General features: G+C 40.6%; 1 protein-coding gene across 2 annotated transcripts in view; it reads left to right on the top strand.

Moving 5' to 3' along the window:
* fam184aa (family with sequence similarity 184 member Aa) overlaps nt 1–16,662 on the top strand; it is a 67,626-nt gene extending 50,964 nt beyond the window's left edge. The window contains exons 14-17 of one of the 2 annotated variants that reach the window (XM_071381818.1): nt 1,557–1,703; nt 2,274–2,391; nt 8,262–8,366; nt 16,067–16,662. In XM_071381818.1, coding sequence (XP_071237919.1) covers nt 1,557–1,703; nt 2,274–2,391; nt 8,262–8,366; nt 16,067–16,075 — 379 coding nt within the window. In that variant the 3' untranslated portion in view covers nt 16,076–16,662. Of the gene's footprint in view, nt 1–1,556; nt 1,704–2,273; nt 2,413–8,261; nt 8,367–16,066 lie in introns of both variants that reach the window. The other variant, XM_071381817.1, reaches the window with a different exon arrangement.
* Nucleotides 16,663–19,036: the final 2,374 nt, after the last annotated feature.

Here is a 19,036-nt window from a genome sequence, read left to right as displayed (position 1 = left end):
TGTCAAGTTGGCTAGATGTTGATTTATTTTACCTTTATTTAACTAGGCAAGTCAGTTAAGAACAAATTCTTATTTTCAATGATGGCCTAGGAACAGTGGGTTAACTGCCTTGTTCAGGGGCAGAACGACAGATTTGTACCTTGTCAGCTCGGGGATTTCATCTTGCAACCTTTCGGTTGCTAGTCCAACGCTCTAACCACTAGGCTACGCTGCCGCCCCAGATGTCCTTTGGGTGGTGGACCATTGTTGATACACACGGGAAACTGTTGAGCGTGAAAAACCCAGCAGCGTTGCAGTTCTTCAGACACACTCAAACCGGTGCACCTGGCACCTACTACCATACCCCATTCAAAGGCACTTCAATGTTTTGTCTTGCCCAGTCACCCTCTGAACGGCACACATTCACAATCCATGTCTCAATTGGCTCAAGGCGTAAAAGTCCTCCTTTAACCTGTCTCCTCCCCCTTCATCTACACTGATGGAAGTGGATTTAACAGATGACATCAATAAGGGATCATGGCTTTGGTACTATTTTCAATATGTGGTACATTTTCATAACACTTAGTACAAAACTCTAAACTGGTCACACTTGTAACACAGCCAGTCTTTCATTGAAAGCATGTCATTGTGCGTTAATTTGAATAGTAAACATCTCTCACCACACAACCATTGATTCAAATATGTTTATTGTGAAACGTAATGAGAACATTGGTTTATTCACCAAAACACAACACAATGATATCGTTTCAATTTAGTCGTTTTAACTACCAGTTAATCCAATAGCAAACAATGTAAGATACGTGTTTCAAATAACCCTGAGATGTGCTGAAAGTATTATGCTACAGTACTGTACATTGCAGTAGATTACACAGTTTTCACATTAGGCAATACAGTTACATTGTTTTTAAACATTCTAAAAACCTGTTTTTGCTTTGTCATTATGGGGCATTGTGTGTAGATTGATGAGGGGGAAAAAAACAATTGAATCATTTTTTAGGCTGTAACGTAACAAAATGTGGGAAAAGGAAAGGGATTGAATACTTTCCGAATGCACTGTATGTACCCAGAGATAACTGAAGATCTCTATCTCTGGCATAATGCTATGCTCTGTGGCTAGAATGATTGACGTGATTGTGGCCATCCTACAGTATTAAGACTCCCTCCTCTCATTATATAAATAAATTCCCAGGACATGGCAGGTGTATCTTTTGGAGGTGACTAACATACACATCCCTCTTTTATTCCACTTGAATTCTACAACGTCCACAACCAGTTAAGCAGAGACTGTATTGCAGTTTGGATTTGGGGAGCGGTAGTGTTGTGTTTGGATAAATTCCATGATTAGATATGGGAAGAGAGGTAACAATCTCACAGGAGTGAGTGCCTGTTATATAAATGCATTATTGTTATTTTTAGCTTGCTTTAATTAGTTACTCATCGTTATTGACTGGAGAGTGTACAGACACTCATTTTAACATAGTTTGGCTGCCAAGCGTTGTTTACATTCAGCCACTGGGGGTATGTGACTGACCTCTGTCTCTCTCTCTGTGCCTCAGGGCTCACGAACAGGACCTGACAAAGAGACATGAGAGAGAGCTGGGGGAGCTGAGTGCTGTTCACCATAGAGAGACTCAGATCATGCTCTCAGACTTCAACAAAGCCCAGGAGCTACTGAAGGACAAGATCTCTGCCCTCCAGATACTGTAAGGGGTGTGTGTGTGTGTGTGTGTGTGTGTGTGTGTGTGTGTGTGTGTGTGTGTGTGTGTGTGTGTGTGTGTGTGTGTGTGTGTGTGTGTGTGTGTGTGTGTGTGTGTGTGTGTGTGTGTGTGTGTGTGTGTGTGTGTGTGTGTGTGAGAGACCAATCAAAAGCCAGGGATCTCACCTCAAATGTTATTTTTATCTGATAACGTGTGCTAGAATGTTATGCCACTGTTGAAATGTTGATAGACAGATCCTCCCCCATTGTTTTGCTTACATACTTAATGCCATCTATGGTGACCTAATTTAGATGCTTCTACACCTGCACACCTTCGTGCTTCTACACCTGCATTGCTTGCTGTTTGGGGTTTTAGGCTGGGTTTCTGTACAGCACTTTGAGATATCAGCTGATGTAAGAAGGGCTATATAAATACATTTGTTTTGATTTAGATAACCTTCAATGTGTGCGCCATCTAGATGCCATACAAGGTACTGCGTGGCGTCTACTAGGCAATTTGATACTTTTATGGTTATCTAATGCAGATTTTATGTTTTGATGTGTCACCCTGGTCTAGATTGGAGGGGACAGAAGATAAGTTTCGGAACAGAGAGAGTCGTCATGAGGACCTACGGGTCATTGCTGAGCTCAAGGACATGGTGACAGAGCGAGAGGCCCTTGTCAAGAAACTGGTGGTGGGTGGTCAACTCAAGGGCGTAGGTTTCACTTGAACATTGGGGGGGGAAATAAACAGCAAATTCACTTCATGGTGACTTTAAATAAATTTGACTAGGGGAGACATTGACATTGCTACCATCCAATTAATCCTGTTATAGTTGTATGCAATTACACAATTCCATTTTTGAGATCTGCCCCTGACACAGTAGAATTCAGTAGAAAAGTAATTCTCAGGGAATGGGTGGTGGTTGGTCAACGAACAAGACACCTTCACGGAACATAAAGTAATTTCCATTTGGTTGGGCGCTGTTGTGGAAGTATGTTCCCTGGACATTATTTTTACATTATTGTGTTATTCCACGAGTAAATTTTGGGTCCTTTAATTTGGTCAAAAATAACAATTTCGGGCCTCCCGGGTGGCGCAGTGGTCTAGGGCACTGCATCGCAGTGCTAGCTGCGCCACCAGAGTCTCTGGGTTCGCGCCCAGGCTCTGTCGCAGCCGGCATAGCGTCGTCCGGGTTAGGGAGGGTTTGGCCGGTAGGGATATCCTTGTCTCATCGCGCTCCAGCGACTCCTGTGGCGGGCCGGGCGCAGTGCGCGCTAACCAAGGGGGCCAGGTACACGGTGTTTCCTCCGACACATTGGTGCGGCTGGCTTCCGGGTTGGAGGCGCGCTGTGTTAAGAAGCAGTGCGGCTTGGTTGGGTTGTGCTTCGGAGGACGCATGGCTTTCGACCTTCGTCTCTCCCGAGCCCGTACGGGAGTTGTAGCGATGAGACAAGATAGTAATTACTAGCGATTGGATACGATGAAAATTGGGGAGAAAAATGGGATAACATTTTAAAAAAATAACAATTTCACCTAATTTGAACATTCTGTCACAAAGAGCACATGTTCAACTTCATGACAAACATATTTTCCCCATCTCAAGAGGTAAAATAAAAAATACATTTTTAAAAAAGTGACTTAAACTGACAGGGTTGACGATTTTTATCTTAGATTTCATCTCCCCTTGTGACAAAGGAAATAGAAAGTTGTTGTGTGCCCTTTGTTGTTGAAATTGTTAAAACATTTTTAGCTTATCTATCTATGGGCAACAGCGTTGACGTGTTATGCTAGCTGGGCCCAGTTTTCCGCCACAAAACACCAGAAAATGGCATAAAGATTAGAACCAGCTCAACTGCTTCTGCATTATGATTTAGCTATTAGATGATCAATGTTTGTTTTGACAAAAAGATTTTAAAGAAATACGAGAGTTCACGTTACAGGGTTGACCTTTAAAGCTGGTATCCCAGCGGTTAGAGCGTTGCGACAGTAACGAAACGGTCGCTTATTAGAATCGCTGAGCCGGCAAGGTGGAAAAACTTGCCATTCTGCCCTTGAGCAAGGCAGTTAAACCCCACAACAACTGCTCCCCGGGCACCGATGACCTGGACGTCGATTAAGGCAGCCCCCCGCACCTCTCTAATTCAGAGGGGTTGGGTTATATGCAGAAGATGCATTTCGGTTGAATGGATACAGTTATGGAACTGACTCGGTATCCCCTTCCCCTTAATGGTGAAACTGCCACGTCCGTTTGCGATATTACAACAACAAACACGTTTTTTCCCCCTCGGACATCATTGAATCACCCGCGATAGAAGAGAAGATATGTACTGAAATTTCTTTTACCATGCTGCGTGACGCTCCTCAGCTCGGCAACAAAAACAACTATGGCGGCCAGTCGCACTGATTCCCTTTACTGCGGATTACATCTTTAAACTTGAGTGACAAATGTAAATTAATTAAGAATCACATTAAATTAGGTAAAAATCTTTAGAATTTACTTTCCCAAAGCAAAAAAGAAGTAGGGCTTTATAATGATGGTGAAATATTGGGGTTAAGTGGGTTAAAATAGTCCTAGAAGTTGGAAACACATAATGCGGGACGGATATAAAAGGCACTCTATATGTTGGATTCACGTCTCCATCTCAACAAAAAATATAAGTTAAAGAATAGCCCTAAACCAGTGGCACAGATGAAACTGTCCAAGTAGTAGATACATCTCCTTCAAATGTTAATATTTGGTTTTGTTGACAACCAAAAACAATTCGATATCACTTTTGCAATACAGTAAGGCCACAATTTAATTTATAGCACAGCGTGTTGTACAGTCGACAATTCAGATTTTAAAGGCATTTTCCTTGAGATTCATGGAGATCGCATTCACGGTAAATGCAATGGAAATTACCTTTAAATGTCAAGGGCCCTATAATGCGTATAAGATTGAGTCCCGGCCTAAATAGCAGTTAACAATTAACATGTTGGATTCATGTCTCCAACTCAACCAAAACTCGAAGGTTAAAGAATAGGACCACGTGAGTGGCATAGATGGAACTATCCAATCAGTAGATACAGTACATCTCCTTCAAAATGTTGATATTTGGTTTGTTGACAACCAAACAATTCCGTATAACTTTTGCAATACAGTGAAGAGCCTACTAACTTGATGACAGGTCAACAAATAATGTGTTGGATTCACATCTCTAACTCAACCAAAAATCGAAGTTAAAGAATTAAGGATTAAGCCAGTGGCACAGATCGAACTATCCAAGCAGTAGATACATCACTTGTACAGGTCATTTGGTTGTGCTATTAGATGAAGAACAGTGTTAACACATTCAGTTGTTGTATATACTGTTTCATAAACATGGTGGTTCGAGCCCTGAATGCTGATTTGATTGGCTGACAGCCGTGGTATGTCAGACCGTATACCACTGGTATGACAAAACATAGATTTTTACTGCTCTAATTACGTTGATAACCAGTTTATAATAGCAATAAGGCACCTCGGGGGTGTGTGGTATATGGCCAATATACCACGGTTAAGGCCTGTATCCAGGCACTCCGTGTTGCTTCGTGCATAAGAACAGCCCTTAGCCGTGGTATATTGGCCATATACCACACCCCCTCATGCTTTATTGCTTAAATAGTTAACTATAGCAATAACTAGGTCCCTGGTTAGATCACATGGTCTGGGAAAACAAATGTCTGTAGTCATGAATGGTCCTGAAATCGTATATGACAGAATCTTTATAAATCTTTACTTGGCGGTTCTCACCCTCGTTCACTCCCCCACATGGATTTAAAAGCATGGTGTAAGAAATACATACAGTTGAAGTTGGATGTTTACATACACTTAGGTTGGAGTCATTAAAACTCCTTTTTCAACCACTCCGCAAATTTCTTGTTAACAAACTATAGTTTTGAAAAGTCAATTAGGACATCTACTTCATGCATGACACAATAATGTATCCAACAAGTGTTTACAGACTGATTATTTCACTTATAATTCACTGTATCACAATTCCAGTGGGTCAGAAGTTTACATACACTAAGTTGACTGTGCCTTTAAACAGCTTGGAAAATTCCAGAAAATGATGTCATGGCTTAAGAAGCTTCTGATAGGCTAATTGACATAATTTGAGTCAATTGGAGGTGTACCTGTGGATGTATTTCAAGGCCTATCTTCAAACTCAGTCTTGACATCATGGGAAAATCAAAAGAAATCAGTCAAGACCTCCACAAGTTTGTTTCATCCCTGGGAGCAATTTCCAAACGCCTGAAGGTACCATATTCATCTGTACAAATAATAATAAGCAAGTATAAACACCATGGGACCACGCAGCTGTCATACCACTCAGGAAGGAGACGCGTTCTGTCTCCTAGAGATGGACATACTTTGGTGCGAAATGTGCAAATCAATCCCAGAACAACAGCAAAGGACCTTGTGAAGATGCTGGAAGAAACAGGTACAAAAGTATCTATATCCACAGTAAAACGAGTCCTATATCGACATAACCTGAAAGGCTGCTCAGCAAGGAAGAAGCCACTGCTCCAAAACCGCCATGAAAAGGCCAGACTACGGTTTGCTACTGCACATGGGTCAAAGGTCATACTTTTTGGAGAAATGTCTTCTGGTCTGATATAACAAAAATAGAACTGTTTGGCCATAATGACCATTGTTATGTTTGGAGGAAAAAGGGGGATAATTGCAAGCCGAAGAACACCATCCCAACCGTGAAGCACGGGGGTGGCAGCAACATGTTGTGCGGGTGCTTTGCTGCAGAAGGGACTGGTGCACTTCACAAAATAGATGGCATCATGAGGTGGGACAATTGTGAGGTTGCATTGAAGCAACATCTCAAGACATCAGTCAGGAAGTTAAAGCTTGGTCGCAAATGGGTCTTCCAAATGGACAATGACCCCAAGCATACTTCCAAAGTTGTGGCAAAATGGCTTAAGGACAACAAAGTCAAGGTATTGGCGTGGCCATCACAAAGCCCTGACCTCAATCCTATAGAAAATGTGTGGGAAGAACTGAAAAAACATGTGTGAGCAAGGAGGCCTACAACCCTGACTCAGTTACACCAGCTCTGTCAGGAGAAATGGGCCAAAATTCACCCAACTTATTGTGGGAAGCTTGTGGAAGGCTACCCGAAATGTTTGACTGAAGTTCAACAATTTAAAGGCAATGCTACCAAATACTAATTGAGTGTATGTAAACTTCTGTCCCACTGGGAATGTGATGAAAGAAATAAAAGCTGAAATAAATAATTCACTCTACTATTATTCTGACATTTCACATTCTTAAAATAATGTTGTGATGCTAACTGGCCTAAGACAGGGAATTTTTTACTAGGATTAAATGTCAGGAATTGTGAAAAACTGAGTTTAAATGTATTTGGCTAAGGTGTATGTGAACTTCTGACTTCAACTGTATCTAGCCCATGTACACACCTATCCAATGCTATTGAGTCCATGAGGGAGAGTGAATGAGTGCACACGTCATTGAGAAAGGGAGAGAATTGAGAATTGGACTGCATCGCTAGTTTCTGAACCTACCAGAAACATTTTGGGAACCAACTACGGATAGCACAAAAGCCTAAGAGGCACCAATATGAACCCCCCCCAGCTAGCTCCATGACTCACTAAACAAATGCCCTCTCACTGACCCTCATAATGATATCTTCGAACCATGAACAAGCACTGACATTCTTTGATTGTATGCCCTGATTCATTGATTTTTATTAACCCTTGTGATTTATTTCAATGTATGTAATATCTGAATTTCATGCTTCAAGTACACATCAAACAAATAGAAAAATACCCACTCAGCATTTGTGGCCAAGATGTGACTATAGGATTTCTTGACTAAAGTTTTAGAATTTGAATATCTACCATCTAGCTACAAATCAGAGGGTATTGTTTTAAGTGTTTGCACCTGCTATGGTCATAAGGGAATAAAATAAACAAAAAAGAAAGCTGATATCATTCAACTCTCTTTAAGTTTATATACACCTTACCTTAAGATTTCCTCCTTTTAGTGGACTTTATTTTACCTTCTTACAACTTCTAATGATTTTACCAACATTTCAACTTCCAAGGTTTTATTCCCTGTGAATGATACAACACATTGTACTGATGCAAACACTTAAGGGCCCTAACTCAATTCAATCAGTTGCATATAAAGGGAATCCTCACTGAGGGTTAACTCAGAATGTTAACACTGTATTTTAAGGATAGGTGTGGCATGGATTCCTGTCAATGTCCAATACATTCTGTGCCAGAGGAACAACTTTACCATCAAATACAGCAGAAACATTCTAAGTGAATTTAGAGTTGGCATTTATTTTATTGACTTAAATTGGGACCTTTGTGTGGCTCTGAGTGTGGTCCCATTCTATCCATGTCAGTCCTCTGACTCACATGTTGAATTTGGGGTATGAAATAATACAACAAGATGTCCATTGGTTCCCCACTTCAAAGCAGTAATTTAAACACTTGTTTCCAAAGTGGTCCTTCTGTTACAGACATGAACTGACTGGTTTTTCCTGTTTTTTTTTGTAGGACGACAAGAAGTTCTATCAGCTGGAGCTGGTCAACAGAGAGACTGGCTTCAACAAAGTGTTCAACACCAGTCCTAATGTTGGAGTCATTAACCCTCTCATCAAGGTTAGTTATCCACTGAACACCTGCTCAGTTTATACTAATTCAATTACGAACACCAATATACTGATCAACTTGATCAACAATATACTGATTGAATCTGGTATGGATACCAAAAGGCATACATAAAGTTAAGTTTTTTGTTTAAGGTTGATATTTAATATAACGTACATAGGTACATAATATACAGTCAGGTCCAAAATTATTGGCACCCTTGCTAAAAATGAACAAAAAATATCTACAGTGGGGAGAACAAGTATTTGATACACTGCCGATTTTGCAGATTTTCCTACTTAAAAAGCATGTAGAGGTCTGTAATTTTTATCATAGGTACACTTCAACTGTGAGAGACGGAATCTAAAACAAAAATCCAGAAAATCACATTGTATGATTTTTAAGTAATTAATTTGCATTTTATTGCATGACATAAGTATTTGATACATCAGAAAAGCAGAACTTAATATTTGGTACAGAATCCTTTGTTTGCAATTACAGAGATCATACGTTTCCTGTAGTTCTTGACCAGGTTTGCACACACTGCAGCAGGGATTTTGGCCCACTCCTCCATACAGACCTTCTCCAGATCCTTCAGGTTTCGGGGCTGTCGCTGGGCAATACGGACTTTCAGCTCCCTCCAAAGATTTTCTATTGGGTTTAGGTCTGGAGACTGGCTAGGCCACTCCAGGACCTTGAGATACTTCTTACGGAGCCACTCCTTAGTTGCCCTGGCTGTGTGTTTCGGGTCGTTGTCATGCTGGAAGACCCAGCCACGACCCATCATCAATGCTCTTACTGAGGGAAGGAGGTTGTTGGCTAAGATCTCGCAATACATGGCCCCATCCATCCTCCCCTCAATACGGTGCAGTCGTCCTGTCCCCTTTGCAGAAAAGCATCCCCAAAGAATGATGTTTCCACCTCCATGCTTCACGGTTGGGATGGTGTTCTTGGGGTTGTACTCATCCTTCTTCTTCCTCCAAACACGGCGAGTGGAGTTTAGACCAAAAAGCTCTATTTTTGAATCATCAGACCACATGACCTTCTCCCATTCCTCCTCTGGATCATCCAGATGGTCATTGGCAAACTTCAGACGGGCCTGGACATGCGCCTGCTTGAGCAGGGGGACCTTGTGTGCGCTGCAGGATTTTAATCCATGACGGCGTAGTGTGTTACTAATGGTTTTCTTTGAGACTGTGGTCCCAGCTCTCTTCAGGTCATTGACCAGGTCCTGCCGTGTAGTTCTGGGCTGATCCCTCACCTTCCTCATGATCATTGATGCCCCACGAGGTGAGATCTTGCATGGAGCCCCAGACCGAGGGTGATTGACCGTCATCTTGAACTTCTTCCATTTTCTAATAATTGCGCCAACAGTTGTTTCCTTCTCACCAAGCTGCTTGCCTATTGTCCTGTAGCCCATCCCAGCCTTGTGCAGGTCTACAATTTTATCCCTGATGTCCTTACACAGCTCTCTGGTCTTGGCCATTGTGGAGAGGTTGGAATCTGTTTGATTGTGTGTGGACAGGTGTCTTTTATACAGGTAACGAGTTCAAACAGGTGCAGTTAATACAGGTAATGAGTGGAGAACAGGAGGGCTTCTTAAAGAAAAACTAACAGGTCTGTGAGAGCCGGAATTCTTACTGGTTGGTAGGTGATCAAATACTTATGTCATGCAATAAAATGCAAATTAATTACTTAAAAATCATACAATGTGATTTTCTGGATTTTTGTTTTAGATTCCGTCTCTCATAGTTGAAGTGTACCTATGATAAAAATTACAGACCTCTACATGCTTTGTAAGTAGGAAAACCTGCAAAATCGGCAGTGTATCAAATACTTGTTCTCCCCACTGTATATTGTATGTATAAAAAAAAGGGGGGGGTTAGATTATATTATTTTATACTAATACAATTGCTTAGAGAAAGAGAGTCATAGTTTTGTTCTCTCAAAAAGATAGGGGTCAAAATTATTTGCACCCCTTTTCAGTACTCCGGCACCCTCCCCTTGCAAGGATAACGGCACTGATCTTTTTTTATAACTTGTTTCAGGAAACTAAGCAGATGGTTCCCGTCACTACTTCACAAGAGAGTCATTTGATCATATATATATATTGTTTTGGCAGAAATGCCTTCTGGAACAGGTGAATTCTCTTGTGCCTTAATAACAAATGTGTATGCCATCTGTAAATATGAATGAAATTGTTAAATTACAAGCCTATTTGGTTTAGCCACTGAAAAAGGAAGGAACCTCCCCTAGCTATGATTGGCTGAGATAATAGTTGGGCTGGACATGCCGAGAGATCAGTTCGGATTGGTCTGCCATGTAGCTCGCTTCTGTCTATAACATGAGCTGCTCAGTATGTGTAGGTAATCCTTTCTAACACAGCTTTTTTTGAAAGATATCACGAAGAACTGCAAAAGTGTTGCTAAGTGTTGCGAGTTTTGAAATCATTGGAATGCCCGGTGGAAGCAGAGTATGATAGCTAAGGAGATGGAGAAAATGCAGGCGTTTGATTGCAAATGCGGAGGGAATCAAAAAGAGAACACAGAAGGCTGTTATATAAAACACCTGTCTCCAGATGATATCTTCAAACTAAGGGCAACCATGGCATATGTGACAGAGAGGGAGAAGCGTTCATCCATGTGTACGGGTAGGAGAGTCTAGCTAGCAAAATTTTCTGATATACATTTGTAATTTTGTCAAAGTTGTTTTCTTTGCAACTTAAAGCGTACTGTTAGCGACCTAGCTAATGTTAGCTGGCTGGCTGGCTCGCTAGCTGACATTACATGTATGATCCGTGTAGTAATATTGTTCGTATCTCAGAGCCATTTGAATTGCTAGTTTTAGCCTAATGTTAGCTAGCTAGCTAACATTGAACCTACTTGGTTAGTTAGTGTTAGCTACCTGTAGATTCATGCAGGTTATGAGTTGGGATTATGGTTAATTGTTGTGCTAGCTAACTACATGTCTAAACAAAAGACTCCACTATGCAAGTAACCATTTCACTGTACCGTTTACACCTTGTGTATTCTGTGCATGTGACAAATAACTTAGATTTTAATTGATATGGTGTAATGTAACGAACAACATGACCTGCACCAAAGCCAAATTAAGATAACGTTAGGCCAACGAGACAGTGTCGTAAGCTTTATTTTACAACTGTATAGACATGTCGATAGATGTAGTATAAACCAGCCTTTAGTCTTGAAATCTTTGGTTGTTTAGTACACTACCATACTCACTGTTTAGCACATGGCCTCACATGTGAATCCTTAAAGAGATGGGTGGGGCTAAGGCTTAAGAGGGTGTGAACGATGCTGAATGGGTGTAGACAAAGAAGAGGTCTCCAGTAGGTGTACCGAAACATTCAAGTGCCATTTTCTCAAAAGTGGGGTTACAAGTTTATCGACTTTCAAAGAAAAATTACTTTCCCATTGTTCCTCAATTGTAGTGTATTATATACAGTTTTCTAGCTCTGAGTCTCTACTTTTATCCAATGTAAAAAAATATATATATAATAATTTAAAAAAAAGTCCTGGTACTGGGTAAAGTTCATGGTGCCATTGACCTTAACATCGTCCCAGAACCAGTGGAAGCAAAACAGCCCCATCACATCAGATACACCACCATATTTGGTAACACTTTACATTAAGTTGCCACCATTACTATGTAAGTAACACAGTAATAACTGTGTAAACAACATAGTAGTTACATTTTACTATGTTAGATTTTACTATGTAACTACATGGTAATGGGGTTGTTGCGGAATCAGTTATTGCACAATTGGAACTAGGATTGTGTAATTACACATTCACTTGCTTAATGTTATCCCACATGTGTAACTACTGATATTATTACATATTCTCTTGTTCCACTATGTAACTAATGTAATTACACATTTGAAAGTCACCTGTGAATTACCATGTTAATAAATCAAACCAAAATATGACCTTGTTATATGTAACCACAAGCTGCCACTATCATTGAGGCGGCAGCGTAGCCTAGTGGTTAGAGCGTTGGACTTGTAACCGAAAGGTTGCAAGATCAAATCCCCGAGCTGACAAGGTAATCGTTCTGTCGTTCTGCCCCTGAACAAGGCAGTTAACCCACTGTTCCTAGGCCGTCATTGAAAATCTGATTTTTTTTTCTTAACTTACTTGTCTAGTTAAATAAAGGTAAAATAAATCAAATTTAATCCAGGGTTGATAAAAAGACTAGGACCTGGTAACAACTGCAGAGGGCTAAATCAGGGTCACACAGCCGGCTTAATTAAAGATGACACCTATACCATATCAGATATAGAGTTAAAATGTATTGAATTTTGAGTTTGCGTCACAATATTACACGTTATATACATCACAGAAGACTGAAACATAACAAAACAACTAGTATGTTTATTGACCTGAACACTGAGGTGGGTCAATAATTCCCTCAAGTGATTCCCCAACATCTTGTCAACATGTGCCATGAAAATGGAGCAGATATCTTATACCAATCTATCATTATAGACTTTTATCCAAGGCCTAGGTGTCCCCTAGTGTCCAGTATTCTCTCCAAAATGAAAAGTCTTTATTTTCATGCATATGCATTTTTATGATCAAAATCCCATTCTTTAGTGTAGAAAATAATGTTGTCATGTTTTTATGAGAGTTTGAAATTAGGACCTCTTCAAATACTTTTATAGCACTATTCACAAAATATCTTGCAGGTAGTACTTATCTCACTCTTATCTCATCATGTCAAAAGCTGACAGGCAAAAGGCTGACAGGCTCCCAGAGGCAAGGCCATTAAAGGCCCCAGCTCACTCAACTACCCCTCCACCTCTCCAACAGCCAGAAGGAATGATAAGGATCTGGCTCCACTGAACTGACCAATCAGGAGTTAGGAGGCTGTTTCAAGTTTTAATGTCACGTGTCGTGACGTGACTATCGACTAATGTGACTATCGACTAATGTGATGACTGTTATTTATCAAATCAATTAACTATGTTTAATTGTTACTCAATGAAACAAATCATGTAACAACTAACTCATTAGGAATTTGGGGCAGCACGGGAAACGTAGTTCAATGAGTTACCATCTCCCGAATTAAACTCTTGGAAGATATATAGATATATATCTCGATAACAGTCACGTATTAATTATTATTACCTCATATCAGTCTCATTCTGAAGGTCACATACTCCTTTATATCTGCAAGAACCCTAACCATATTGGTCATCTATGAACGTTTGAACATCTTGGCCATGTACTGTTATAATCTCCACCCAATCTAGAAGAAAAAGAAACGCACACCTATTTAGGCGAGGTGCTGGCTAGCGGAGTAGAAAACGTAAAAATAAAGGAGAGCTGCACACTCTAGGAGCTCAGATGCAAAATTTTTATATCCAACGTTTCGACAGGCAAGCTGTCTTCATCAGGGTATAATGAGGTATAATCTCCACCCAGGCACAGCCAGAGGAGGACTGGCCACTCCTGAGCCTGGTTCCTCCCCAGGTGTCTTCCTAGGTTCCTGCCTTTCTTGGGAGTTTTTCCTAGCCGCATTGCTTGCTTTATGGGGTTTTAGGCTTGGGTTTCTATATAGCACTTTGTGACATCGGCTGATGTAAAAAGGGCTTTATGAATAAATTTGATTGATTGATGAATCAGCAATACACAAATTGACTTAATTATTTATTTACTAACTAGCTAAATAATAACACAATACATAAACACAAGGTATAGATTATTAATTAGAAACGTAATACAATGAAACAGGTCCGTAGTGGACTGACAAGATATGACGGCTTGTTACACATATGGAGAGGGAGGGGTAGGTAAAGAGAGGGAGAGACAAAGCGAGAACACTTGGATACATTTGGAACCTACGTAGGTGTGGGCAGCGATCGGTTGAAGAGCATGCATTTAGTTTTACTTGCATTTAAGAGCAGTTGGAGGCCACGGAAGGAGAGTTGTATGGCATTGACGCTCGTCTGGAGGTTAGTTAACACATTGTCCAAAGATGTGTTGGGTCGTTGTCCATATTTTTAAGCACGGTGGTGGCTGCATCATGTTATGGGTATGCTTGTCATCGGCAAGAACTAGGGAGTTTTTATTATAAAAAGAAACTGAATAGAGCTAAGAACAGGCAAAATTTTAGCAAAAAAACTGGTTGTCTGCTTTCCACCAGACACTGGGAGACAAATTCATCTTTCAGCAGAAATATTACCTAAAACACAAGGAAAAATACACACTGGAGTTGCTTACCAAGATGACATTCAATGTTCTGGAGTTGCCTAGTTACAGTTTTGACTTTAAAATGGCTGTCTAGCAATGCTCAACAACCAACTAGACAGAGCTTGAAGAATTAAAAAAAAAATCCAGGTGTGCAGGTGTGCAAAGCTCTTAGAGACTAACCCAGAAAGACTCACAGCTGTAATCACTGTCAAAGGTGATTCTAACATGTATTTACTCAGGTTGTGAATATTTATATAACTGAGATATTTCTGTATTTTAATTCCAATAACATTGCAAAGTTTTCAAAAAACACGTTTTGACTTTGGGGGTGTGTAGAGGGGTATGATTAATTTTTTTTATATACATTTTTTAATTCGGTAACACAATAAAATATAGAATAAGTCAAGGGGTTTCAATACTTTCTGAAGGCACTGTACATAACAACCAAAGCTTCACTTAGTGCTGAGCGATTTGTGCTTTTTGAGGTCAATTATTATTTTCATTAAATGTACTATGCATTATGTGGGTTGAATCCTGTAACAACACAGCATGAAACAATTAATAAAATGTCCATGATGGTTGATTATCAATATTGGGTTGTTAACATGTTTTTATTTTTTATAGAAAAAAAAGGCAGTGCCCATCATGCATTGCTCAAATCAAAAAAAATTCCCCTATGAATGAAGTTGCACCAAACTGTCTTTTTACACGAAGTAAGCCACACAAAAATGAGAGAGAGACCTAAGTCTTCAGTCCAACCTCCTGAAATAAGCAACTTATTATCAGATAGTTCGACAACTCCCACTCAAAGGAGCGATCTACAGTACAGACAAAACAGGTGGATTCAGGACCATGGTCAGAACATTGGCTGAACACCATGGATGCTAGTGCTCAATTAGGCCCATTGTCAGGGGAGACCCAGACCCAGAGGAAATGGATGGCATTGTTTATTTTGAACGCTATCATGGGCATTAACATGTTGCTTTGAATATGAATAAGCTGCTTAAATGGGTCTGCCTTCCTTTGGGAGTGGATGTTTGCGTCACGGGTGCACGCTGCCTGGTTAGCTGACATTTATTCAGCAGCATCACACTCACTCTGCCTCAGCCATAGTTACGTTTATATGAATGTAACTGCTTGTGTATACACGTCATATTTAGAATTCACTCACTACTCTAATAGCTATTGTTAAAAGAGGGAATGCTGTCAGGCTTTGATTCGCACCATCACTGAGAAATAAGAAACTACATTTTGAAAATACTTCAGGACAATATTGTGGAAAGGTGAAGTAACTGATTTTTGGATCAAGAGAGCCAAAGGGTTTGAGCCAAGGCACTTTTAGTGTTATGAAGACTATATGCAGCCTCTTTACGTAGCTGCATTGCATTCTGGAATGTACTGTATGTTGAGTGTGTTCATTAAACTCTGTGTTGGCTCTTTGAAACTTTTTATGGTTTGGCATTGTGTAACTGCTGTCGTTTCAACCTTCTCATGCAGCCTTCCTGAGACGGACAAGGCAACCATGGAACCAAACGAATCGGAGGAACAAAAAGAGCTGTTCGCCCAATACTTTACTTTCTGACTCTCACTGAAGGAGCCCACCCAAGAGCATGTGAAAAAGAATAACATTAACACACCATGACTCTCTGTTCATTCATACACTGTGAAACTGTCTGGTTTGTTATTTTGTTTGTTTGAATAACAATAACTATGTTGTATATGGACTATTATGCAATTTCTGCATTGGTGCAGATGTGTTTTCTTTTCTCAGTACCATATTTATGGGGGCACTGTATGTATGGTTGGGGTCAATTCCATTTAACTTCCAGTCTGTCCAGGAGATTAATTGAAATTAAATTTCCCAATGGAAAACGATAGGCACTTTTCAATTTGATGTGTTCAGTAAAAGGACTGACTGAAAATGTAATTGCCCCCAATCTTGACTGTTTTGTGTCTGTTAAAGCTGCATTAACCAGTCAAGGTCGAACTGAACTGTTCAACACAAATCATGTCTTGCCAGTTTTGAAATAAATAGCACAATATATCTATATTTATATTATACCTCTGTGTATGAAATAAACATATAAAATCAATTGTGAGATTTACTTGAGATTAATATTTTACCATTATGGCTTTGTTGCCGTTGAGGAACATTTGGGTACTATATACTTCAATTATGTTTGTCCTTTCATTTTCTGTGTGTGTGTGTGTGTGCGAGCGTACAAGTGAGAACAGCATGCAGAGCTCAGTGAGGATTTATCAGCAGTGATGCCAATTTAGCAATTTTGTTTAAAAATGTATTTTGAACTTTTAGCAACTTTTGAAAAGTGACTCAAACGCTAAAATGCACGCATTTTCCCTCTAAATGACACAAAAACGATTTTCTCTGTCACACACTCAGTCACAACACACGTGCCTGGCTGCGAAAGTGCATTGTGAGTGACGTCAGCAGCAGGCGCTCAGCTCGTGCACAGGCAGCAGGACAGCAGCAAATTGCAAATCATTGTTGGCTGACTGCAGTAGTAGAAGTACGGGTTCGACGAGCCAAACCCAATTAATATAGTTGGTCACGAATGTTTTGATCTTGAACAGAACTTACAACATCAATCAACATGTCTCAATCAAAATTGTATAGCCAGAAGTACAGAAAAGAGTGGGAGTCTGAACCTGAACAAATGTCAAATCATATTTTTCGCTGAGATGGCCAGTCAATTTAAGTAACGTTATTGTATATTCCACGTAATGACGCAGTTTTACGTTATCACGCAATGACATCACAACGTCATTTAGCAACTTTTAGCAACAAATCAACCTGCAATTTACCCTGAAAATGAGTTGGCAACACTGCTTATCAAACCACAAACACCATGTTGATGAACTACCTGCTGAAACTGGCCCATGATGTCACATTCCTTTTCATTAGACTCAGCCTGATGAGTGCATAGTTCCATGAAATTCCTTTAATGGGCTCTGCTAGAAGACCCAACAATGAACGGCATGTATGTATTTATCCGACGTGAATAACCTTTTAATGGGCCTTTCATGCCAAAACGTGTTCCCCCTGCGTCACAATGGGATTCGATGAGTTCTAGCTGCTGTTGCTACAATTTGCAAAAAACACTGACCGGATTATGTCATTAACCAAAGCGTCCGTTGCTATGCTGGTTGGCTCTATTTTTACTCGTAGCGGTCACGAACGAAGGAGTACGCGGGCAGTTCTAGTTCTATTTCACTTCATAAACACTCGCTCAGTCCTCGCAAAATTAATACCTCAGAATTGCTCTCCAAGGACGGTGTTTTTGACGGCGACAACTTTCTGTCTACCTGCTGCTTCAGAGGACCGAAAAGACTGGAAATAGAACACTCTTTACCATATATTTGTCTTTAAATAAGAAAATATTGTTAAATAGGAATAACTCATTTAAGCTGTTTTTAGATTGACGTTGCTAGCTGCTGTACTTATTTACCTCAGCCTGCCTAGTCAGCTAGCCAGCTACAGTAACTGTTGTTGTAGCTTTCTGTATGTAGCTTGCACTTCAATGGCATCCCTCGAGGACAGTTTCATGTATCTTTCCAAACAGGCTAAGTACTATGACTTCATCACTGATCTCGACAAGAGGCGGACCATTCAGAGAAATTCCAAATTTAGGGTAACGTTAAGGGCATGTATAAATACCATAATTGCTTACACCTATCCATTTAATTGATCAGGTTTAACTTATAGCTAGATACCTCAATATGACAGACATAACCATATCAGTGGACACCGCTGAGGGGAGGACGGCTCATAATCATGGCTGGAATGGCGTCAATAGAATGCTATCAACCACATGGAAACCACGTGCTTGATACAATTCCATTTACTCCATTCCAGACATTATTATGAGCCATCCTCCCCACAGCAGCCTCCACTGAACTATATTGTAATGAAACAGCAGGGAGCAGGTCTCGAACCCTCGACCCCCTAGCCCGAGGTCCGGCGCGCTGTCAACTGCCGGCAGAGTCAATGCTCGTGCGGAAGAGTCAATTTCCGTGCTTATAAACCCAGGGTCGTTACACTACTCCCTCCTTTCAAAGAGCGCGTCCTCGCGCTAGCTTGCGACTCTACGTCTTACAGGAAAGTGCTCACCAGCCAAGCACACGCACTGTCGTGGATGCAAGGTCCGATCACTTCTGACACCTGTGTAATGAAACAGCAGGGAGCAGGTCTCAAACCCTCGACCTAGCCCGAGGTCCAGGGCGCTATCGATTGTGCCGCAAAAGCATGCTCAAACGGCAGAGTCGATTTCCGCGCTTATAAACCCTGGGTCGTTACACTATGTATAGCTAGCAACATGAAGATGACCAACTAGCTAGATGGAAAATGGTTGTTGAAAAATGGTTGTACATAGCTAAATCCGTCCAGTTATCTAATAGAAGTTAACTGCTTAACAAGGTGTCTTCGCTAGACAGACACAGAGAGATGAA

The sequence above is a fragment of the Salvelinus alpinus genome, chromosome 33 (genome assembly GCF_045679555.1).
Source record: "Salvelinus alpinus chromosome 33, SLU_Salpinus.1, whole genome shotgun sequence".
Lineage (NCBI taxonomy): Eukaryota > Metazoa > Chordata > Actinopteri > Salmoniformes > Salmonidae > Salvelinus > Salvelinus alpinus.
This window is presented reverse-complemented; position numbering and strand designations above follow the sequence as displayed.